Source organism: Triturus cristatus, chromosome 5_1 (assembly GCF_964204655.1).
Source record: "Triturus cristatus chromosome 5_1, aTriCri1.1, whole genome shotgun sequence".
NCBI classification, from domain to species: domain Eukaryota; kingdom Metazoa; phylum Chordata; class Amphibia; order Caudata; family Salamandridae; genus Triturus; species Triturus cristatus.
In genome coordinates this window covers 18,276,328-18,302,319 of record NC_140587.1, presented here as the reverse complement: position 1 = coordinate 18,302,319, position 25,992 = coordinate 18,276,328, and the positions used below count along the sequence as shown (strand labels likewise).

Below are 25,992 nucleotides of genomic sequence, written 5' to 3'. Positions count from 1 at the left end.
TGCTGGCCTTCAGGAACCAGACTCGGCGCTTCAGAGATCTTGCTCAGGCAAATCTGGAGGCCAGCCAGGAAGAGATGAAGCGGTGGTACGATCAGAATGCCACTCTGGTTGAGCTTCAACCTGGTCAGAAAGTTTGGGTCATGGCCCCTGTGGAACCTTGTGCGCTCAAGGACAGGTGGACTGGACCATTTGAGGTTGTGGAGAAGAAGAGCGATGTCACCTACTTGGTGGACTTGAAATCTCCCAGGAACCCCTTAAGGGTCCTGCATGTCAACCGGTTAAAGCCCCACTTAGAAAGGTCCGAAGTGGGCATGCTCCTTGCCACAGATGCTGGGATGGAGGAGGAGAGTGAGCCTCTTCCTGACCTCCTGTGTGCAAAAGAAAAAGATGGGTCAGTGGATGGTGTTGTCCTCTCTGACACACTGACCCCCGAGCAGCAGCAAGATTGTCGCCATCTGTTGGTACAATTCCCTGATCTGTTCTCCTTAATCCCTGGTGTCACTCAGTGGTGTGTCCACGATGTGGACACTGGGGACAGCACTCCTGTGAGGCACAAGGCCTACAGGGTGACTGAAAAGGTCAGAGCATATATCAAGGAGGAGGTCTCCAAGATGTTTGCCTTAGGGGTGGTTGAGTCCTCTAGCAGTCCTTGGGCCAGCCCAGTGGTCTTGGTCCCAAAGGCTGCCGCGCCTGGTGCTTCACCAGAACTTCGGTTCTGTGTGGATTACCGAGGACTCAATTCGGTCACCAAGACTGACGCGCACCCCATCCCCAGAGCTGATGAGCTCATCGATCGGTTGGGGGCTGCCCGGTACCTTAGTACGTTTGATCTAACGTCTGGGTACTGGCAGATCGCCTTGACTGATGGGGCAAAAGAGAGGCCTGCATTCTCCACACCAGATGGGCACTACCAGTTCCGTGTGATGCCCTTTGGGATGAAGAATGCCCCTGCCACATTCCAGAGGTTGGTTAACCAGGTATTGGCCGGGCTGGAAGATTTCAGCGCCGCCTACCTGGACGATATAGCAGTGTTCAGCGCCAGCTGGGAGGAACACTTGCGCCACCTCCAGGAAGTGTTGTCGGCCCTGCGCAGAGCAGGCCTCACAATCAAGGCTAGTAAGTGCCAGATTGGGCAGGGTTCAGTGGTGTACTTGGGGCACCAAGTAGGGAGCGGCAAGGTGGCCCCCCTGCAACCCAAGATAGATACCATCCTGGCTTGGGAACCGCCCAAAACCCAGACTCAGGTGAGAGCCTTCTTGGGTCTCACGGGTTACTACAGGAGGTTTGTCAAGGGGTATGGCAACATTGTGCACCCCTTGACCTCGCTGACTTCCCGGAAGCAGCCGAGACTTGTGATCTGGACTGACGCCTGTCAGAAAGCCTTTGACACCCTGAAAACTGCAATGTGTACAGCACCGGTCCTCCAGGCACCCGACTTTTCAAAAGAATTCATTGTCCAGACAGACGCTTCAGAGCATGGTGTGGGGGCTGTTCTAGCACAGATGAATGAGGAGGGCCGAGACTTACCTGTAGCCTTCATCAGCCGGAGGTTACTTCCCAGGGAACAAAGGTGGAGTGCGATAGAGCGTGAGGCATTTGCTGTGGTCTGGGCGCTGAAGAAGCTAAGACCCTACTTGTTTGGGTCTCACTTCCGGGTTCAGACAGACCACAGGCCCCTCAGATGGTTAATGCAGATGAGGGGTGAGAACCCAAAGCTGTTGAGGTGGTCCATTTCCCTACAGGGGATGGACTTTACGGTGGAACACCGCCCTGGTACAGATCACGCCAATGCTGATGGTCTGTCCAGATTTTTCCGCCTTAGTGATGAGGACTCCCTGGGTGAAGGGTAGTTCTCCCCACATTTCAGCTGGAGGGGACACGTGTTAGACCTGGCATCGTTGGCATGAGTCTCTCCTCCATTTTTTTACTGTTTGCCTCCTCTGTTTACGATGTTTTTGCTGGTTTATTGCTTTGGGCACTGTGCCACTGCTGATCAGTGCCACAGTGCAAGTGCTCCCTATGTTAAATTGTTACATTGATTGGTGTTACCATGATTGGCTTGGTTGACTTACTGTTCAGTCCCTAGTCTAGTGCACTGAGTGTGCCAAGGGCGTGTAAGTTAACTGCTGCTGGTGGGCTTGCAGCACTGGTTGTGCCACCCACAGAAGCAGCGTGCAAAATGTGTCTCAGGCCTGCCACCGCGGCGCCTGCGTGCAGTCCCTGACTGCCATGTCGACTTGGTAAGGAAACCTACTTACCAGTCTCTAAACCTTCCCTTTGCCACATTTCAGACACCTCTATGGTAGGCCCTAGGGCAGGGTGCATTGTTGGTAAAAGGTAGGTCATGCCCTGATGTGTGTGGCATGACCTAATAGTGAATTACAGCCATTTTCGTTTTTCACTATTGAAGGGCTACCTGCCTCCAATAGGCCAGACTGGGCAGACTGATTATTAACTCCATTATAATCTATCTGACTCAGGGAGCCTGGTAGCAAGTCGAGTTTAGTATCCCTGAACTCAGAATTTAATAACACACCCTTTAGGATGGATGGTTTTTAAATTCTATGTTTGAAAATAGCACTTTTAGAAAGTGGCTATTTTCTTGTCCAACTATCTACCGGTCTCTGCTGGTTTGGTGTGTGTGTCAGGGGCTGGGTGGCTCCAGAGGTCTGAGTGAGTCAGTGTGGGGTGAATGGGGCGTTTACACGTAGAGTGAGGGAAGAGTAGCCTGCCCTGCCTGACACAATACTGGCCCCGCCTCCTGCTGGGCGACTGATAGCCCTGCTCCTGCCAGTGACAATACTGGCTCCGCCTCCTGCTGGGCGGCTGAGGACTCTGCCCTGCTCAGTGAATAGGCCAGGTGCCTCTGCCTGGCAACACCCACAACAAACCTGAGATGGTGGGAATTTCCCTGCTTGGACAAAGGGAACAAAGGAGAAAAGGGGTATAAGAGAAGGACCCCTGAACCAAGAACTCGGATCACTTCTGACAAGGAAACCTGTACCAAGGACAAGAAGCCTGCTGATCTAAGGACTGGCCTCCCCTTTCTGCCAGAGTGCTGTTTTGCTGTGGAGGAACCTGAAAGCTGCTTCTTTATTTTTGCCAAGGAACAAGGAGAGAGGAACTTGGTGTGTACTCTCTGAACACTTGCTAGGAAATCTCCAAGGGCTGGAAGAGTGCCAGTCTCCTGCTGAAGTCACAGGGCCAAAGGACTTCACCATTTGCTGAATTGCTGGAAAGTGTTGTTTCCAGTACACAAGGGAAAATCTGCAGTCTCGACGCCGCCGACGCCGCCGAATCCAGCTCGACATCGTGAGTAACGGCTCCAGTGTCCTGAGCCTTCGACGCCGGCCGCCGGGCCCAATCGACGCCAGCAGCAACGCCAGTGAGCAGTGGGTATCGGCCCCGGCTCCAAGTGACCCCGTCTCGACGCCGGAATCGACGCCAGTGAGGAGGGAGTATCGGCTCTACCTCCAAGCGACCCCGTCCCGACGCCGCTGCTGATCGCATCGACTCGACGCCCTTCTCGACGCCGTGAGCGCTGCTCCGGCCCGACATCCTTCGACGCCGCTGCGGATTGACCCGACTCCGAGGCACGACCTCGACGCCGACATCTCGACGCCGTGGATCATCGTTTCTTCGTTTTCTCAAGGTACTGTACTTGTGGGGTCTGTTGCGACTCCAGGCTCGACGTAGCGCTCCTCGCGGTCGACGCCGAACCTTGGGAATCTTGTAGACTCGACGTCGTGTGACTCCTGTGGGGGTTACATTGTTGCCAAAGAACTGTGCTCAGAAGAATACTTTGCTAAAGAATTATTTGCCAAGAAGAAACCTTACTTGAACTATTATTTCTTTCCTTCCAAAGAGTATTTATTAAGACTGTGGTATATTTTTGTCGTTATTTGGTCTTGTGCTAAGCCTTATATAAAAATACTATTTTTATAATAACTTCTGTGTCGTGTCCATCTGTAGTGTATTCACTTTATTACTGTATGTGGTCATAAATGCTTAACACACTGCCTCTGAGATAAGCCTGTCTGCTCTGCCAAGCTACCAAGGGGGTAGCAGGGGTTATCTGAGTGTGTAATCCCCTTTCCCTGACTAGAGTTGGTTGGTCCCTATTTGTCAGAAGTGTATACCTCTGCCAACTAGAGACCGCCGGTTCTAACACTTCCCAAGTCTGTTTCAGAGTCAAAATTAATGAGATAAAGAGTGTGCAGTAAAGAGTGAACAATAATGCTGACTCACACTTAACCACATAAAAGGTTCCCATGTCTTTAGGCCAAAAATAATATCTTGTCTTAGGGTTCTGATGTTTGAGAGTTTACAGAACAAAGCAAGCTCTGACCCAGCATGTGTATTCTTAGATTTGATGAGAGATGCTTTGAAGCCCCTCCAGATGCTCTGGTCATTATATAAAATTGAGCACCAGGGGAAGGCAGCTTGTGTTTTTGATAGAGAAGGAAACAGGGCCACTCAGACCATAGCCTACATAGTGGGAAACCAAGAAGAAAAAGACAGAGGATAATGGAAGCTTGCAGACTCCTTGAGGGGAGCATGGTCTACAATCACCAAGAAGAAGAAGGGAGAGGAGTAAGGAAACTGGCAGGCTCCCTGAGGGGAGCATGGTCCACAAGAACTAATAAGAAGAAGGGACAGTAGAAGGAGTCTGGCAGACTTCCTGAGGGAAGCATGGTCCATAAGAAGAAGAAGGGAGAGGAGAAGGAAGTTGGAGAATTCATGAGGGAAGCATGGTCCACAAAAACCAATAAGAAGAAGGGACAGGAGAAGGAAGCTGGCAGACTCCCTGTGGAATCAAGGTTTACAAGAACCAATATAAGGGAGAGGAGAGGGAAGCTGGCACACTCCCTCAGGGAAGCATGGACCACAAGAACCAAGAAGAAGAATAGAGGGGAGAAGGAAGGTGGCAGAGTTCCTGAGGGAAGCATGGTCCACAAGAGCCAAAAGGAAGAAGATACAAGACAAGGAAACTGGCAGACCTCCAAGGGAAGCATGGGAGAGGGGAAGGACGTTGGAAAGGAGCATGGTCTACAAGAACCAAGAAGATGAAGGAATAGGAGAAGGAAGCTGGAGACTTCCTGAGGGAAGCATGGTTCACAAGAACAAAGAAGGCTCAAGAGGGAATGAAGAAGGAACACAGTTGTGAAGTAAAGTTATCTTACTGCTCACCAGTTTGATTTTAATCATCTCCCGTTTATTAGCATGCTTCAGCAAGGTTTCACCAGGCTTTAATCATGCTGCCCATATTTAGACCTGAATGCTTTTTAATTGTTTAATTTATATCATTAAACTGATTTATTATAGTTGCCTATATTGCATAATATTTTAAAGATAGCATTTAAAAATGATCAAGATAAAGGTGTAATATGAAGGAATGTGATGCAGGTGAGAGCTGATCTCTCTTTCACTGTCAGTCACAGTGATTCTAAATGTCTCTTTCTTTCTTTGCTTTCAAAATGATAAAACTTTGAAAATCGAATACGTCGTATAAACCTTGTGTTTTGCGTTTCAAAATGTTTGATTCTAGAATGTTATAACCATTTTCAATGAGAACCTTTCTAAGAAATTCCTCTTTGAGGCAGAACAGAGGAAGGCTGACATCCCCAACCTTGTAAAATGTTGCTCCAATGCAGGCATACATCATTAGATGTCCTCCCTTTTTTAACAGAGAGGAGACATTTCTCAAACCATCGATGTAGGACTTCTCATCTGCTGCAAACATCTCCAGTGAGTAGGACAAGACCAGAGAGTCCACGGGGGGCAGGACGGTGGGCGCGATAGGATTGCTGCTCATGAAATTGCATGGGAGAACATGCTTGACTTGTCTTCGGAACACACTTAGTATCTCACTCAAAACACCTCTGAAAATAAAGATATATGTCATTACTAACATGCAATGAATTATTCATCAACAACTTGTGTGTATCATAAGCTACCATCATTGTTACCAGATTCGATCAAATGAGGTAGAACGTCTCAAGATGGGCACTGCTGTATACTTTGTAACACACACTTATCTGTTTGATTTTAATACGTTTTTTCTTTGTGGAAAGTATTACATTCATCCGGGATATAAGAGCAAAGTTCAACAAATATTGGTGATGTACACAATTGGGGGATTACGATGCCGCAGGAAAGGGCTCCGACCCTCGGACGGAGCCATTCCTGCGGCATTGTAATCAGCAGTTTAGAGTCATTTCCAACCAACCCATTTAGATGGAGTCGGTCAAAAATGAAACCTAACTGGATTTCCGAATGACTTCCAACAGGCTCGGAGACCCCGTCAGCCATTTGGAAAGCCCCATCTAATCCCAAGGAGTTACAATGTCAGTTTCCGGCAGCCTTTCTGTGCCAGCCTTTCCGACACAGATAGGCTGTTGGTAGTTGACTTTGGGGTCTCCCAGCAGGGCCCCCCATGGGTGCAACGCCTCCTGATGATGGCCGAGGGGGCAGCTGTGGTGCCCCCCTGTTAATCACTGCACCCCATGGCAAGCACCTTGAGCTGCCTGCCACAGGGTGCAGGGATGAACTGCACCTCTTCACTTTACACTGAGAGCATGCATTCTGGTCAGAATGCTTGCTCGCATTGTCAAGAATAGGAGTGCAACCGAACAGTAGCCAGTCACATCCTAATTGTTGGGTTGGGACTGCCGATAGGAGGTTGGTCAGTCCCATTTTCCAATCGATGTCAGACAGACTCAGGTCCGTCCAACATCTTAATCGAGGCCTCTGTATCAGACTTCTCCAGATCAATTCACCTGTTTGATTTTATAAGTAAGTTGACACCCACCTGCCAATGCACAAGAAATGATACACTTGCCACATACACTGCCTGGTACCATAACACTAAGGCCACTTCTAGTGTCACAAAAATAGTTGGGCAAATTTGCAAGCCGCTATCGGCACAAAAACGTCACTTTTAACAATGTTCCAGTGGCAATAGGGGCGTCACCTTATTTACTAGGCAGCGTTAAACCACTTAACGTGGATTAACGCCACCTTGTGAATAAGGACCCCTTTCACGCTATAATTAGCATGAAGGGGTGGGCAGTGGGTGTTGCGGTGGGCGTTCCACCTCAACACCCATTGAATTTGATGTTGCCCCCTATTTACAAGGGTGGCGTGAATAGAAGGCCGTGCCAAAATTAAGACAAGGGAAAACCTACTCTTATCATGGTGAAATGAGCAGAAATGCTTTATTTCTCCTCATTTTTGCTGTTTCTATGTGTGCTGCATTGTGCAGCACCCAAAAAAAAAAGAAATGCCATGCATGATTGTTTATGTGCAGGAAGGTGACCCTTCCAGCACATAAACAATTATTTTAAAAATGATGAGTTGCAACTTCTATGTGTGCTGCACAATGCAGTACACATTAAAGGAACACATCGCCATTCTAGATTGGTTATGTGTAGGAAAGGACACCTTTGTGCACATAAACAATCATTCCCTCAATGCGGGTACTCTTGCACTATGGTGCAAGGGTGCCTGTGTTGGCGCTAGGCGGCTGAATTTAGCGCCAGCTCTGGGAGAAGTGGAGGAATGGGACTGAATATCAAGGAAAACTGTCGTCCCACCATAATATCAAGTGACAAATATCCTGGAATGGAAATATCATTGTCAAGAATATCGTTTGTAAAAATGTAGTTGTTTAAAATATCGTTTTTTTATTATTGTTATTTTTTTAGTATATATTTGTATATGACAGAATTATTTTGTTTCATTATTGTTTATGTTTCTTACTATATTAGTTACATTTTTGTAGTTATGAAATATAATTTAGTTACATTTTGTGCTTTTTAGTTCTGTAGGTGGTTGTGGGTTGATAGGGATATATGGTGAGGAGTGATTTAGTTATAATAAAGTAATGATTTTTTAAAAATTCATAATATTTATTTGATATATTTAATTTTGTTATTATTTTTTAAAGGAATGTTTTTTGCTGGTTGTGAGATTTATAGGGGTAAGTGGTGGAAAGCAATTTTTTTAATTAATTGATAATTAGAAGCAAATTAATATTAATATTTATAATTAATTATTCTAATTAAGTATATTTTAATTTTTTGGTGCAGGTTGTTGAGTTTATATGGGTAAAGGGTGGAAAGTAATGCATTTCTTAATAATTAATAATTAATTGTTAATTAATATTAAATAATTATTTTGATAAATAATTTTGCTACTTGTTTAACTAAATATTTTTGGGTTTGAGTTGTGGAGTTTATAGGGGTAAAGGGGGGGTGTAAATTATTTAATTCTATTTGTTAATTATCTTTTAAATACTAATAATTATTTAATTCAAAATTAATTAATTTAATTGAGTTATTCATAGTTTTTTTCAGTTTAATTTTAGGTTGGAGTTGTGGGGTTTAGAGGACTAAAGTGTGCAAAGTTTATTAGATTTAATGAATTTATATTTTATTTAGTTTTTCATAATAGTATGTGTTTCATTGATAAATAATTATGTTAATTGCACAATTAATTTATTTTTTAATTTAGATGCGGGCTGTAGGGTTTGTAAGGGTATGGGATGTGAAGTAAATTAATTTACCATTTTTAATATTAAATATATTTGTATTATTTTATTTAACATATATTTTAAGTTGATGCAAAGGAAAGGGTTTAGCTCTGTGCGCAATGCGATGGCGCCTGCTCGTGTGCGCTTCTGGGTGTATGTGATATTAAGTAACCTACGGTGCGACAGGCGAGGGGCTAACCCTGAACCCCTCAAACAGACACGAGGCCTGAACCACAACGTCACCGCACTTCGGGTTTTCACCGTGGGCCACGAAAGTAAGTAGCGTACTCGGCTGCTGTTACACGCATCTCCGAGGGGTAAGGATCATTGAACCTAGCTTTCTCTATATTCATATAGCGTCATGTGCACCCTCACTGAATGGTACCTTGTGTGTTTATTCACACTGCATAATGGACCCTGGATAGAGCCAAACTCGGCCCTTTCTTCTTTTATACTATCACGTCGCTTAAAGGTCATTTTATGCTCTGTGTTTCATCATGCCCTGCTGCCTAGACTTACGATTATTTGGAGGTAGATTTTACACTAATGTTTCGCCGCGCCCTGCGGCATGTGTTACAGATATTAAGAATGAGGACTCTACTAGACTTAAATTTACATACTGTGCAAATAGGGTAAGCCCATGCAACGTTGTTTTGTCTTTTCGATGCAGCAATAGTAGGCACATCATTTGAGATACCTTACAGACCCGTTACTCTCCATGACAGTGTCCTTGTAGTTAAGGCTGGTGAAGGGCATGTAAATTGGGGCCGCCTCACCCCCAGAGCTTGGTTTAACTGTTACAGGACATTCAGGGTCCCTGCCAATGTATGGCCATTATAATAATACATTTTTTGGGCCATTTGTTTTAATTGGGACCTTGCACTGAGGGGTCTGATGCATACACCACATTGCATTTCCTAGTATTAGACATTTATTTTCCTTTTGTCCACAGCGAGTGGCTCGTTCGAATCAATAGTTCCATTTTTGATTGTCTCTGGGAATTTATTTCACTCCTATGCCAGCCGGAATGGAAACACAACCGGCGGTGTGGTAAGCCTCCCTCATATTGTCTATTGGTCTTTGCGCAGGCGTCAGTGTTGCATAAACCACAGCCCTGTGGTATGGACATATCTTTGATCCACACCTTCTTACTCCTTGTTTTGCAGATCGAGTATGTCATTGCATTTGCCATAGAGGAACGACTTAGATATCTCACTGGTAGCTCTAATCTTCTATCAAGTGATCCTTGCTCTGGACTCACTCTGGGTCTTTTCTCTTTCATTCCCCCCCACCCCCCCCCTCTCTTCCAATTTTTCATTTCTTGTTTTGTTCACTCTCTCAATCCTTGAACAAACCTATTGCTTAAGTCGCAGAACCTGTCACAAATTTTGTTGATCAGCACACCGTACATGTATTTTATTAAAAAATACAACTGTAAGAGATTAGTTTTTGCAAGATTAGACCTATTGATATTTGAAAATCCACTTTACCATGTGCATTTTGATTCTAGATCAGTCACCAAAAGGTATCACTAGAAACAGCTCAAGCGAGATCTCTGCACTAGGAACTATGTGAACCAAATTTGGATGTCACTTGATACCCCTTCATCACACTGGTCCACTCATCACTTATAGGACCGATACATCAGAATTGGTGGTACACAACATTTTGGGTTGTCACCCAGGATGTAAAACACTAAAGTCACTTCAATACATGTTGTTATAGTTTTTGAGACCTTGTTATTGTACATCTGCTAGCCCTGAAGAAGTTGTGGGTTCATAACCTGACGAAACACGTGTTGGCTAGGCAATCGATCCTCATTGAACCATAAGAACACGATACACCTGGAGTGTTCTGCTGTTATTTCACTTTTTGACGTGTGAATAGTAAAGTGTACCCTGATTTTGCATGAATTGAGATTATGCAGTATTGCTTCTGCAATTGATAAAAAAACGCGTGCATAGGCATGTGTAACATATATTTTAAGTTATTTACATTTTTAAACTATTTTAATTTTGTTTAAGATATTTGACTTGTTTTTAATGTTGTACTGACTGGAGTGGAAATAGTAAATGTTACCCCTCCGCAATTCAACACTTTCTTTACTGTTGCACTGACGGGAGTGAGAATATTTTGTTTTTGTTTTTTATTTGTTGTGTTAATTGTACTAGGAATAGTAATGGGAATAGTAAATGTTATATTTTAATTAATTTTATGTTTATTGCAGTTAGAGTAGTAAATCTTATTTTTGTATGATGTAAAGAATTGTTTTATTGTTTTGTTGTGTTGTGTTCAATGGGACTACTTATTCTTATATTTTTATATTTTTTTATGTTTTATTTTAATGTGGTGTGAGTTTATATGTATTTATTTTAATTTTTAATAATGTAATTTATGTTCTAATTGATATAATTATGTTTTTGATTTTTATAATAGTAATATTTGAAAAAATGAATATTTTTTGTGTGTAAATATTTATTATTCAATTACAAAAAATATGTGTCATTTACATTGTATTTTAAATTTAAAAATGTTTTTATCTTCTTTGCTTAGGTATATTTAAATATGTATACATATATTTTTGATTATGCTATATCATTTACTATTTTGTAAATTATATTACTATTTAAAATATCAGTTTATTTATATTTGTATATATACATATGTTCACAAATATATTTGTATGGTACATTTTTAAAAGTAAGTTTATTTGTTATATTTGTTAAAATATACATTTAAATATATATTTTTTAAATAAATTAATGTTAGTATTTAATATATGTTTATTTCAATATTTTAAATTATGTATATTTAAAAATCGATATTTAATACAACTATTTTTGGTAAACAATATTTTTTTCAGATATTTTTGTACTGACCTTTTTAAGTATAAGCAGTTGATATTTTTGTATTTTATACTCATTCATCGATATTTTTCCTCGATATTCTGTCAGTGAACCGGGAAGCGCAGGGGTGTGCGGTATCTTTGTAAATATGGGCTCATCCCTGCATTTTTGGAATGCGTAGAGTTAGCATTTTGTGCTTAAGGCAATACTCCGCCATCTTCTTGTATATATGCCCCAGTGTGCCCTAAATATCAAATATAACAATGCCACCCCATAAGAAAACCTACACCCAATGGAGCCATAAGTTTATAAACAATATTTGAGCCAGCATATTTATATGGAAGAGTATTTCTGTTATCGTTGTTGTGACTCAGATCCCACTTACCATCTGCACATCATTCCATCTACCGAGAAAATACAATTGAAATGCCTTGTGTTTTATAAACCTTACCAATGGACTAGCCAGATGCAGCCTTTAGGAAAGCGGCAGCAGGTTATTGGGGGTACAGTTGCCTGCTCCCTGACTCTGGGCATTTTTGTATGAAGTCTAAGTTATTGCCTCACTCTCGTTTTTGTGTTTTATTGCCCATAGCAAATGTAATCACTTCTAAATTCTCTCGGATAGCCTAGAGAGACAAGGGGTTACTTTATGAGGTAGGATTAAATACAAAAGATAATCATAGCTGAACCACAAGTGAAGATAACACAGATTGCTGCTGCTGTAGCTGCTATGGGTACGAGACGGAGCACCAAGCAGAGTGTATGACACGAACACATCATGAATCCCAACGCGCAGGTCATGCCAGTACTCTACATCTATGACCGGATCAGGAACCGACGCCGATGGTGCGGACGGTAAATCAGACACCTATCACACAAACAAACGACACGCACCCGCAAAATGGCACACACACACAGGGGATCCATATCCTGGCCACTAACAACAGGCCACCATAAGGGTTGCATGGCCAGCACCACAAACACCCCCACCCATAGGGCTCATGTTGACCATCACCCCTGCCACCCCCACTCATAGGGCTTATGTTGCCCATCACCTCTGCTACCCCCACTCATAGGGGACATGTTGCCCAGCACCAATGCCACCCCCACCCCTAGGGTACCTGTTGCCCATCACTGCTTCCACCCCCACCCCTAGGGCTTATGTTGCCCATCATCCTGCCACCCCCAGTCATAGGGCTTATGTTGCCCATCACCCCTGCCACTCCCACTCATAGGGGACCTGTTGCCCAGCACTGCTGCCACCTCCACCCTTAAGGCTTATGTTGCCCATCACTACTGCCACCCCCACTCATAGGGGACTTGTTGCCCAGCACTACTGCCACCCCCACCCATAGGGCTTATGTTGCCAAGCACTCCTGCCAGCCCCACCCATAGGGGACCTGTTGCCCATCACTACTGCCACCCCCACACATAGGGCTTATGTTGCCCATCACCCTTGCCACCCCCAACCATAGGATGGGTGATGCTCCACACATCCATCACACTCCAACAATATGTATGTCAGCAACATACATCCCCCCTAACATCAGGACAACAGTGTGTAGTCTGTGACAAATGCCCACAACAGTGATTATGACTTCGAACATGCAATGTAACTAACAGTACATGTGTGACCAACAAATGAGTGTGGCCTACACAAGGCAAGCATCACATTAGCACTGTGTCAATGTAAAACTAACAACCCCTCACTGTGTAGAACAAAAGTTAAGTGTTGGGTCCAAACTGCAGCAGATGTTGAACATTGTGGTGATGGGGTCTAAACCCCCCTCATCACAGTGACCAAAAGGTAAGTGTCATCATGGTCAAATCTGCAAATAACAAACAGCATGTATGATCCCTGCTCCCAACACATTAAACACTTTTGGGGAAACTAGTGGTTGTGTCCCATACCCACAGAGATGTGGTGAGGCTAACAGTGCTGTGAAAACAAAACATACTCGCGGCCATGTGCAGACAAGCACCACACATGGGGGCTGACAATGCATACAGTGTACAATGACACAAGAGCAGAAGTGACCATCACAAAGCAATCACACATCTCAAAAATAGACACACCAATCAAAACAACCTGTGTAAACTGTAGGTGTCAGCTCACAAACTCCCATTCCATGCCAGCAATGGCACCTTACAACCAGAATGAATGTGCAGAATGATGTGATATGACTCACAGTGACTGCAGGGAAAATCACGAAAACAGCATCCAGACAATGGCCCACAACAGCAATAACAATGCACTGATGCAGATGCTCAAACACAAACAGGTAACCTCACACTGCACATCTGACACAATATGCGTGTGTGTGTGTGTGTGTCTCAGTATCCCCAGGCAAATACACAACACTTGAGGGGGGCTGAACCATAGTGACACAGATGTGGACACAGTGCCAAACAAAAGTAAACCGTCATTGGAACACCCTTAGTGGGCAATCAGGCATTGTGAGAAGAGAGGGAGCACAACAGACACATCTCACACAAGCTGGAATGAACACCAACTGGTCTAAACAGCCTGGGAACGTGAGTCTCCCCTAAGTCATCTGCACATACTCAACACATATGTACAGCAAGTTGCACAAAGGACCCAGCTGCTCCTATGCCAATGATGCCCACACCTGTAGGTCCAGTGGAGATGCGCCCAAAGTTGGAGAAATAGACAAATTGGACAATAGGAAGCACATCATATGTGCATGGGTGCAAACCACAGATGTGACCATGCAAATGAAATGTTCACAGAGATGTTATCAAATTGTTAATCATGACACACCCAGTTAGCTGCACAGGATGACATGGATACCCACCAGAATAGGATACATATCTCATGGACCACATGGAATACCTCACATCAACACCTCAGTATTCAACATTGGAAACCAAGTATTACAGGTGCAAGGTCATGCTAAACATCATCAACCTAATGTACAGCTAAATCAAGTTCACAAGGATAAAGAAAAAAGCTTTATTCAGCAGATGAAAATGGAAACGTCTGTTCAAACAAAAGGCCAATGGCCAGTCCATCATCAAATTACAAGGAGGGAACTTGAGTGACAACTGTCACACGTTGCTTGCCTGCACTGCATAGGACAGGGGACATCCCCTTGGAGGGGCATACATGGGGGCAGGCTAGGCACCGCAGGGACAGGATCAGGGCGCAGCAGAAGAAGGCAGTGAAGGGGTGGTGGATGCAGGAGAGTCACTTGCAACTGCAGTGGAGGTGACTGAAGTGGTGGGTGCAGTCACAACTGTGGGCACAAGTCAGATGGGGTGGGTGCCGGCACAACTGCAGTGGGCAGGTCAGATGGGGTGGACTTGCAGGTGGGGGTCTCAGTCTTACTGCGCCTAGGGGAGGGTGTCCGGGTGTGAGGGGCACTCCCCTCTGTGTGTGGGGACTTCCTCTTCCCCTTGTAATCTGGATCTGCTGGGTTAGTGGGGAAGAGGCCAAGGTCACAGAGGAAGAGCTTCTGGGGAGATGGGGTTGCAGGTGAGGCAAGGGTGGGGGCTGGGAGGGAGAGGTTTCGGAGCACTGCAGAGTGGTTGTGGATGACTGCGTGTGTGTCTGCAAACCAGCCCCTGTGAGTGTGGTATCAGTCCCCTGCGCTTGCTTGTGTGCACGTCTAGCCCTTGGTTTGGGTGTTTGTGTGCTGCCCGTGTCTGTGGCTTTGTGAGAATGTGCAGGTGTGTGTGTACTTGGGATAGGTAGGCTGCTAGGAATCGTGGGTGGTGCAGGGGTAGGAGGGGTGCGGGACTGTTGGAGGAGGGACACTGCTGCTGCAGTGAGGAGGCCATGCACTGATTGGTCCTCTGTAGGGCAGACATGCCTGATGAAATGCCCTCCATGAATGACACCAGTTACGTCAACAGAGTGGTGGGTGTATGGAGGACACTCAGCGTCGATGTCTGCCCTACATGGATCTGTCTAAGTAAGTCCACATACTCCTCACTCAGGGCAGCAGGGGACACAGGGGCAGGGGGTGCGGTGCCTTGCACAAAGGAGACATGCTCCCGAACACGGGAGCCTCCACGGACCTCTGGGATGGGAGCTGGGATGGGAGCTGGGATGGGACCTGAAAATGTCAAAATTTCCGCATTCCGCAGCTTGGCGATAATTTGTTTCTTGCTTGCGCTGTAAAATAATACATTCTCGCGCGTGTGCGATCGCCTTACCTGAATCCCTGCGTTCGCCGACAAGTTTTCTTGATCCGGTCGCGTTCTCGATGAGCTGTTGTATTGTTTTTAGCCATTTGCGCTGTCTCGCGACAGTTCACGCCCGCAGTAACGTCACGTCTTTCTTCTTGCGATCATGCACCGCGAGACAACTGAAAACAAGATGGCCGCGCCCGCGAGCAACCACATGGGTAAGTTGGCGAGCCGCAACCATGCAGAAAATCTCGCGAACATGCGGGAAAAAAACTTCCGCATCTTCGCGATATTTCTGCGTGTTTGCGATAATTTTTAACATTTTTGCGATAATTTGCGTAAGTGGATTTCGCAAATTCCGCCCACCCCTAATCACAGGGCAAGCCCTGGCATCATCAGCTGAACACTGCTCAAAGTCCCAACACTCTTTAGAATAAGCCAATTGTCATTCTCAGCATCAGATATGGCACACATATCCCTCTTTGACTTGCACCCATGTGTCTGTTGCATGTTGGATGCTAATACCCCAATGTCCTGACATGCACCACCCACACATCAGTTGGACATGCAAGAGAACATGTAGGAGTATGTCACTATACACACAGCACATCTCTTGCCACTGACTCAGTACAGGTGTCCGGATGAAGGGATGGGCAGAGACTCATTTCACATGCTTGTGATGCATGCCAGCAACACACACTATGATGTTCTCATGTCCTGATAGTCAGTGCCACAATGGGGTGCATGGTACACACTTGAACACAATGCAGGATCATAGCAAATTAAATGCCATGTCACTTGCATGCCTGGAAAGTCAGTCCACACTGTCTCCTTTCACAGGGGCAGGGCATCCAGACAACAACAGTATGCACTGTGTCACAATCATAGCTCAGGGGTAAAGCAAACTCTGCAGCTGACAAGTGCACTTGCCCATCCCCTGCAAACAACATATCCAGGACCCAGAAGATGCCACATCATGCAAATCAGACATATGAGTCTCTGCAAACACAACTCCATGTACATTAGCACATCACAGTCTTCTGTGCATGTAACCCAGCTGCCTGAAGTACACAGTTGCATACACCATTGTGTGCTGTCAGATGATCACACACCTATATGTCACACAGGTCTTGCCTCACACAGTCACATCTCAGATGTCCTGCTGACCCTCAAAATCATGGACACCCCAGTTGTACGTAACAGGAAGACACACCATAATGACACAGAGGCAGAAACCTGAAGGCACATGCCACTAAGCACAACCTGTAAGTTGATACACAGGAGTGGGATTACAGAGTGTTTCTAAATGCCCTTGAGAAGGCATGACTGCCCAGGTCTACGTGAAACAGTGTTTGGCCCTGGACAGTAGTCAGGTGGCTAAGCAAGTGTGACATACTTGATATACATACTCCTGAGGCCCACAAATTGGAGTCCCCTGCTGCATGGTTTTGTTTGAAATACCCCAGCCACATGTGGCAAGTCAGACCAGCAATTGGAACACATATCAAGGGCACACACAGATCACATGTCAGATAACAGGCATTGGGCCAACTATTGAACCACCCATGAAACACACAACAGAGTCACGGGGACAGATGCTGTCCCTTATCTGAAGCATAGCTGACTGCAGGGACACAGTGCCCTAGTGACACAAGCAATAGACTGTAGGGGCCACACCTGTAAAACAGATGAGGAGGGTGCATCACACAATTGAGGGACCTGAGTATTGGACTACAAGACCTAGGTAATGTGGAAGTGTGACCAGGCCAAAAGACTGCAATTCTCATGTCAGACATAGTACACAGATTAGGCATGGACTTACCCCCTTCTTGCTGCTGTCTGGCCCTTCAGCTGCCTATCCAGGTCCGGGAAGACCACCGCCAGGATCCGGAGCATGTGGGGGGTCAGGGTCCGGTGTCCGCCCCTCCTGCATTGAGGTGACAGCTTGAGCTGGACTCTAGCTATCCTCCGGGTCCAGCCCGAAGGTCCTGCCACCTCTTCTGGCAGTTGTGGATACGGCGCTTGTAGACCCCCACTGAACGAACTGCCCGGGCGATGGTCATCCATATCTCCTGCTTCTGGTGAACATCAACCTGTGAGGATGACAAAGTTAAAAGTACATTAACACACATGCCCCATATTTGTGATGCACACATTTGGATATACATGTCATCATCACAAAGGGAAATGAGTTACACAGGTAGTGAAACCATGGGGAAGGACAAATCACCTGCATGTCTGACATGTTAACAATGTCTTGGAAATTTAAGCTTACACTCATGCACTTCAGCTGCAGAACACCTGTTCATTACATGTCCCTACACACTTTGGGGGATGAAAATAGTCAGTGAGAATGCTTGCCACTGGTGTACACACTGCTAGTACTGCTAGTCAGACAACATGCACAATTAGGAAGGCAGTGGACTGCACACTCACCTGCTCCCCTGGTTTCCCATACAGCTTGCTGTACTGTGGAAGGAGCCATCCAGCAGGGCCTGGTTCTCATTTATATGTAAAAGAAGTGCACTAAGAATGAATGCATAGACACCACATTATCTCAATGTATGGAGTTAGCCTGGAATGTGTTGTGGCTGCTCTGTTGCTGTCTGAGTGTGTCTGTGTACCACTTGAATGGATGCGTGTAGTGATGTGTCCATTCAGGTGGTGTGTACTCCACAATAGGGTAGTACTGCTAACTTGTTTTTGTGTAGGTTTATTGTGACATGTTTGGTGCATGTCTATTGCATTTCTCTCCTGTTTTGCTGTGCTTTTGACTGTGTCTTGTGTCTGTCCTTCACAGGGTAATTTGCCCGTTGTTTGTTCAACACTGACCCCCCAACACCCAGAATCCGACGCCAGTGTGGGAGTAGTCAATTGACATCAAGTGATGTGCCACACACCCCTGGACTACAATTCTCAGACACTCTGTGACCGTGTGTCCACCGTAACATACAATTGCCTTGCAACTATTGTGGAATAAACATGTTGCTGATGTGTAATGAACCTGTGCTATGCTTTGTTAGGTGTGTTGTCTGTTTTCCCACATCTGAGTGACATTTGCTTTCCTCACCTGTGGACTTGTTACCACTGACTGTGGATAGGTGTTGTGGTTGTGCATACCTATGTGTTTCAGGTCACCATCATTGTGTGTGATGAGTAACATGGCTACGGTGAGCATGTGTTGTGTTGCCATTGTGGTGTGTCCCCCTCACATGTGTCACATCACCATGACTCACCTGATGTTCGTCACATTGTTGCAGTATTTGGCAAGCACTGTGTTGTGTAGCAGATCGACATCCCCATGACACATGACAATTTGGAATCACAATAGAAGCAAGTATGGTGTACTGGTGAGTTTATTTTCGAACATGTGTGAGGAAAGTGCACAGGATGGTGGGTGCTGTACATTGGTTTTGGAATCCAAAGTTCACATTAGAGTTGGAAGTGCTGGTACATGAAATGTCCAGAGTAAAGTCCACAGTCATCTGATACATTGGCCCAACATGAACCCTCCATGTCATGTGGGCGAGTTGTGTGCGATTGGACAAGGTGAACGGGTTGCGCACAAAGAACATTGTCCAGGTTTGGAGGCCCTGGGGGATGTGCTGGGACATCTGCCTCTCACATGTCCTTCTTCGGACGAGCACTCTTCTTCTGTGGGGGGGATCCTCAGCTGCAGGCCTCTGCGGTGCAGGGGACTCTCCGCCAGAGTCCTCCTCCCTCCCTCTGGTGCTGGCAGATGGTATTGCAGCAGATGTTGTGGCCACACAGGGAGGTGTGGACAAGTTTGTATTGATCTGGCGGAGGCATTGGAGTATGTCACGATGCACCGCAGTAAGGGCACCCCACTTGGCCTCCATGCAGGCGTAGAGGGCAGCCTGCTCCTGTTGCATGTTCTTGAGGATCTCCACTACCTGGCCAAATCCTCCAGTGCTATCCTGGTACGCATCTATGATGCGTGCCAGTTGGGGGTCATCTTGCAGTCCAGACCCCTCTGCAAGGCACGCCCTCTGCCTCCCACCCCTCCCAGCACCCCTATCCACACGGGCAGGGCCAGCGGCAGGACGCACAGGTGACACTGGGACCCCCTGGGTGGTGTTGCTGGTGGTGTTTGCTGTAGCCTCCGGGGGGTCCTGTGTCCCTGTGCTGTGGGTGTTCAGTGGCCTTGGTCTGTCTGTGTTGGCGGGGGTGCCCTGTCGGTGTCCAGATGCTGGAGGCGTTGGTACAGGGGGTGCAGATGTTGATGCTGCTGGTGCTGCATGATGACTCACACCGGAGTGGCCAGGTAGGTCGTCGTCATCCGAAGAGGACAGAGAAAGAGTCAAACCAGAGAGCTCAGTGTCCACCAGAGTCTGGGACTGGGAATCCTCTTCATTTGGTGCTGGGTTCCCAGTACCACCTGTGTTTGGAAGAGACACACAATGTAAGTTATGTTTCTACAGGCATCAATGGTTCACAAACATGACATTTTCTAATGTACGAACAGATGTCTGTCTGTACACTGCTTTTTCCCAGCTTGTCACAGACAGAGTTTGATATTGTTGTTGCCCATTTCCCAGCAGTGCCTTGTGCTCCCCACAACAGAGCCCAGTGTCAGACATCTTGTCAGTCCCTTCCCACTCCCTGTGAGGCGAGCATGGTTCAGTGTATGTTGCTGGGCCATGTGGGTGGGTGTAGATTGTCTGTGACTGCATCTCCCATCATGCTCTTGGCTACTGCCCCCTTCCCAGCATGCCCATACTTCCTCCCTCTTGACTCTGCTTTCCTGAGAGGGGTGGTGACAGCAATGGCAAGATGGCTGACTGTGAAGTCCTGGTGTTTGTTTTGCTACAAGTTCAAGGAGAGCCCCTGTGCTTCTTACAGCAGCACCCAGTACGGGGTATCTTTTGATGATATTTCACTGAGGTGTGGGTCAATGCATTCTACCCGGTGAGTTGTGTGGAGTTTGTGTTGAGGGGGGGGGGGGTGTCTCCACATGCTGGTAAGTATGGTCAGAGCTGTCAGTCCTCCTTCCCAACCGGCCAGACTCCCATCATGAAACGTGATTCCATTGGAGGGCGTGCAAGTTGTCTTTCAGGATGTCAGTCAGTGGTGTCCTGCTTCTGATTTGCGCACATGCCCTACCAGGGCCTTGTGCTCCCCACAGCAGGACCCAGTGTCAGCCATCTTGTCAGTCTTTGTCCACTCCCTGTGATGTGGGCATGTTTCAGAGAGGTCTTGATGGGCCAATCAGGAGGGGGAGCATTATCTGTGACTACAGAACCCATCATGTTTTTGGATGCACTCACTTCACCTGCATCCCCACTATTCCTTCCTGTCAGTCAGCTGCACTGTGAGGTAGTGTGTTTGTGGTGGCAAACTGTCTGGCAGAGTCGATTTAGCTTTGTGCCACTGCCTTGCTCTATTTGTTTGTAGGTTGGTGCATGTCATGACACAGTTCCAAGACACTATGAGATGGCAGGTATTGTGTTTGTCTGACTGACATACACAACTTGGGATGATTATCTATTGGTTACTGTGGCTTTGCTTGTGGTGCATGGTTTCACTGTCCCCTTGCCACACAATCTTGGGTATGTTGTTTGTGTGCTCACCAGGCTCTGGTATGTCTGTTAGCCCGTGGACGCTCTCTGGTGGTAGGATGTCCCGCACCTTCTCCTCCTAGGTCCTGAAGTAGACTGGTTTGGCAGGAGGGCCACCGCCGGTGTACTGACTCAGGGCGTGATCTTTTCGATGAGTTTCTTGACCCTCCTGCGCACGTCATACCACCTGTTCTGGATATCGTCCTTTGTGCGCCTTGCTGGTGCTTGAGCGTTCACCTTATCCACAATCCTCACCCACATCTGTGACATGGGGGTCCTTTGGACCAATGTACCAAACAAATGTAGCTCTACTCTGATGATCTCGTCTACCAGCACTTCTAACTCACTATCTGTGAACTTTGGATTCTTCTTTGGGGGCATGGTGATGGGTGGTGGTGGTGAGGGATGTGTGTGTGAGGGTGCAAGTGAGGGTGGGTTGATGTTGGTTTTTCTGGCTGTATGTGTGTGTGCTTTTGGATGAGGTGCTGATGGTGTGGGGGTTGTGTGATGGGTGAGTTGTGAGTGTGTCTGTGGTTGCTGTGTAATGGTGTTTGCTGCTGGCTGTGTCTCCTGTTTGCAAAGGATCATGGTAGTGATTGTAGTCCTTTATATAGTTGGAGTTGTGGGTGTGTCTTTGTCCCAGGTTTTTTTTATTTGATATTTATTGTTTTTGTCATTGCTTGTTTGGTCCTTTTTTTTTCTTTTTTCCCTTGGGTTTTGTAGGCATGAAGGAGACGTTCATCTGACAGAAACGGACGCTGATGTTGTCCTCTGCAGACTTCTCCGCCTCGTTCACGCTGCCTATCTTCTGTGTTTCATACGCATCGGTCGCGGAGGTCTCTATTACTTGTGGGCCCGGTTTTCTGTGCGTGTCGGTCATGCGGCTTGTTCTCCGTGCGAGTCGGTCTGGTTTTACACGCATTGCATCATACTGCGCGGGTCGGACATCGCGGGCACGGATCGTGTCAGGTTCATTCCAGGTTTGTGTCGGTCAGTGAAAATCACGTTGGTTTTCCGGCCGGATCACTATTTTCCCTATGGCTCGGTCGCACAGCTTGTATTCCGTACGTGTCGGTTGTAATTCACACGTGTTGCACCATACTGCACGGGTTGTACGGCGCCGGTCCGCGTCGGTCGCTCTCCGGTCCGGGTCTGTGTCGGTCGGTACGTTTTGCGGCCGGAATTGGAATCGGCCCCTAAGTGAGTTATGTCTTAATAACGTAACTTATTATTCATTGGGCCATCATTTTTACATTATTTTGTGCACTACTAATCATTTTGAATAACTGTTATGTATATATATATATATATATATATATATATATAGCGAGAGACTGAAAATGTTATTTTAGTCACTAATAGCTGAGTAGTGTCTTGCAGAGATCTGCAAGTACATCCCCTGGGTAGGCACTCCAATGGGTAATCAAACTGAGTTGATTCATGCAAAAGTGAATCCTTTTAAGATGCGTGTTTTTAAATGCTTTTATTCAGCAAATTAGTTCAATTCGATATTGTTTGGCATATCAAATGTTCATTTGTAATCCATACTAGCAGATCTATGAATCTTGATCTCCTATGCATTTCGGGCTGGGACGCCCTTGGTCACGGAGCACTGTTGAGGAAGGGAGGGAGGGATGAGTCAGTGAGGGTATACCGCCTGGATTTACACGTGCTTAATGTGACTAAGTGCAACAATAACTAAAACGGGTGTGTTTGCTAACGTTTTAGTGACTGAGTGAAGGTACTGGGTAGTGCAATGGAAATTACTGCGTGTGTTGGTTGAATGCGCGCTGCGCAATGACATGCGGGGTTCTGTAGCGCTGTGGGCGAAGAACACTTACTTCATAGATACCGGTGGCAAAGCGTGCCGTCCATCGCTTAATCGAGGGGTCTACGTGTGGTACGGGCGGGTGCTCGTTATGTTTAAACACTCGGTGATGTGACGTGAAGAAACGTAAACATAAACAAAGGACTACTCGGAAGTATGCACGGTGGCGGCCATCTTAGAATGTGGGGAGATAGAGTACAGGTAATGCAAACTGAGGAATTTTAGTCACTAATAACATCCTATGCTCTACTTTCTGAAGAACATTATAATTATTCATTATCATACCAATTTCAAACTTTTTATTGACCATAATGCAGTTTGACCCTTCAGCACAATTCCTTCAACTCAAAGGGGATCCACCCATGCCATGGTCAAGGTGGAAGGAAGAATTTATTACATACATGAAGGCTATAGATGGGGAACGCATGGGAGCTGAAAGAAAACAAATACTTTTTTGCACTGTTTGGGTTCTGAGGGACAGGTTATTTTCAGAACTTTACCTGAAATTGTCACACCTAAAGATGGAAAAGGGGTGATAACATGAATGTGTACGTTGAGCCATTAATGAGAATGCTGTGCCCTGATCCTGTCCCTGCGGTGCCTGGCCTGCCCCCATGTATGCCCCTCAGAGGGGATGACCCCGGTCCTTAGCAGTGCACAGTTGTCACTCTACTTCACTCCTTGGCATTTGGACATGGACTGGCCATTGGTCTTTTGTTTGCACAGACGTTTAACTTTTAAAATGCTGAATAAAGCTTTTTTCTTTCTCCCTGTGAACTAGATTTAGCTGTACATTATGTTGATGATGTTTAACATGCCCTTGCACCTGTGACGCTTTGTTTACAATGTTGAATACTGATGTATTGATGTGAGATACTCCCTGTGGTCCATGAGATATGCATCCTATTCTGGTGGGTATCCATGTCATCCTTTGCAGCTACCTGGGTGTGTCAGGATCAACTATTTGTGGACATCTCTCTGTGAGCATTTCATTTGCATGGTCACATCTCTGGCTTGCACCCATGCACATATGATGTGCTTCCCATTGTCCAATTTGTCACTTCCACATACTTCGTGCTCATCAACACTGGACCTACAGTTGTGGGCATCATTGGTATAGGAGCAACTGGGTCCTCAGTGCAAATTGCTAGACATATGTTTTGGGTATGTGCAGATGACTTAGGGGAGACTCACGTACCCAGGCTGTTGTGACCAGAGCCTTCATTGTGTGGTAACTGATGGCTGACTCACCAAGTGTTCTGCAGACATGAGAGAGACTTGCGGTGAATATGTTTGGCACAGCTGGGCTTCCACAGGAGTTTGGTCCCCTCAAGTAAGTGTGTTGTCCAGTGACATGGCCTGAGACCATGGTTTGTGTTGTATGAGCATGTGTGTGTGTCCACATCCCTGTTCATACACAGACAATGTTCCCTTGATATGTTCCTGTTATTGATGCTTGCTGAGTGGTACTGGGTTCATCCCACTACTTTTCCAATGGGCTACCAGATGTGTGGGTGTATGACACACTACTGTTAATTGGTGTATCATCATTGGGATTTGTCAGTTCTGAGTGGTGATGTTGTTGTCAGACGCAGATGTGACTCAGTCAGGGGTCCCCAAGGCACTTGTTTGTTCGCAATATCATGTAGTTGTCCCTAGGTGGTATCTTTCAGTGATTGAGACATGTGTATGTGTGTGTGACTGCTCCCAGTCATCAGGTTCAGGGCTGCAATGTTGGCAGGTGTCAGCATGTGTGCCTTGTGGTTCTCCTTGGCTTCTGCATTGTCCTGGGACTGTGGCAGGTATTCCGAAGGTTATGGGAGCTTTGACGTCATGGCCATGTACCGCATACTGTGCAGTATGTCTGTCATTCACCAGGTTTGTAGACTGTCCTTGTGTGATGAGTCTGTGCACCTTAGTCCCTCCCAATATTACTGTGTTTGTCATGAGTGCATGTGCAATGTCACCTGTCCATGTGGGCTTCACAGATGCACATTGGTGCAGTTCATAGCGTGTGGTGTTGAGGGTGGACTGATGTAAATGTATGCATGGATGGGCCCCTAGCTCCCGTTTGTCCATGGATGAGGGGCCATGCTGAAGGATTTGTGTTTGTGTTTGTGTAGGTGTGATGTACGTTTGTGTCACAGGACACATGTCTGGGTTTCACAGTTTGTACGACATCTACCTTTGTCATCACAGTGGAGGTGTCATGCATGCTTGTGTCACCCCACTGTCTGGTCCCTGGGGGTAGTGGTGTTGTGTGTCAGTCTCTTGCTGTGTTAGTTGGTGGTCATTCCAGCTGGTGTCACATGTGTCTGTTGTGCTCCCTCTCATCTCCCAATGCCTGATTGCCCACTGAGGGTGTCCCAATGATGATTTACTTTTGTATGGCAGTGTGTCCACATCTGTGTCACTGTGGTTCTGCCCCCGTCAAGTGTTGTGTAGTTGCTTGGGGATACTGTGACACATGCTGTGTCAGATGTGCAGTGCGAGTTGTACATTTAATTGATTTTTGGAAATTGGATTCATTTTAACAAGAGCTTTGGGCCTCCCTACCAGTGTGACACCAGCACGACTAGTAAGTTCAGCATTGAGGCAAATGCAGTTTCGCAGGGCACAACCGTCCACCGCTGGTAGAGACCCCTACAGCAGGTCACAACCGTCCACCGTTGGTAGAGACGCTACAGCAGGGCACAACAGTCTACCGCTGGTAGAGACCCCTACAGCAGGGCACAACCGTCCACCGCTGGTAGAGACGCTACAGCAGGGCACAAGAGTCCACCGCTGGTAGAGACGCTACAGCAGGGCACAACAGTCTACCGCTGGTAGAGACCCCTACAGCAGGGCACAACCGTCCACCGCTGGTAGAGACGCTACAGCAGGGCACAAGAGTCCACCGCTGGTAGAGACTGCTACAGCAGGGCACAAGAGTCCACTGCTGGTAGAGACTGCCACAGCAGGACACAAGAGTCCACCGCTGGTAGAGACTGCTACAGCAGGGCACAACCGTCCACCGCTGGTAGAGACCCCTACAGCAGGGCACAACCGTCCACC

At 46.5% G+C, this 25,992-nt stretch overlaps 1 protein-coding gene across 1 annotated transcript in view; it reads right to left on the bottom strand.

Moving 5' to 3' along the window:
- Window positions 1-3,855: 3,855 nt before the first annotated feature.
- Window positions 3,856-25,992, bottom strand: part of LOC146829974 (indolethylamine N-methyltransferase-like) — a 154,665-nt gene continuing 132,528 nt past the window's right edge. Inside the window, exon 5 of the mRNA XM_085604225.1 lies at window positions 3,856-5,882. Within this exon, the coding sequence (XP_085460351.1) occupies window positions 5,447-5,882 (436 nt within the window). The 3' untranslated portion in view covers window positions 3,856-5,446. The remainder of the gene's footprint in view (window positions 5,883-25,992) is intronic.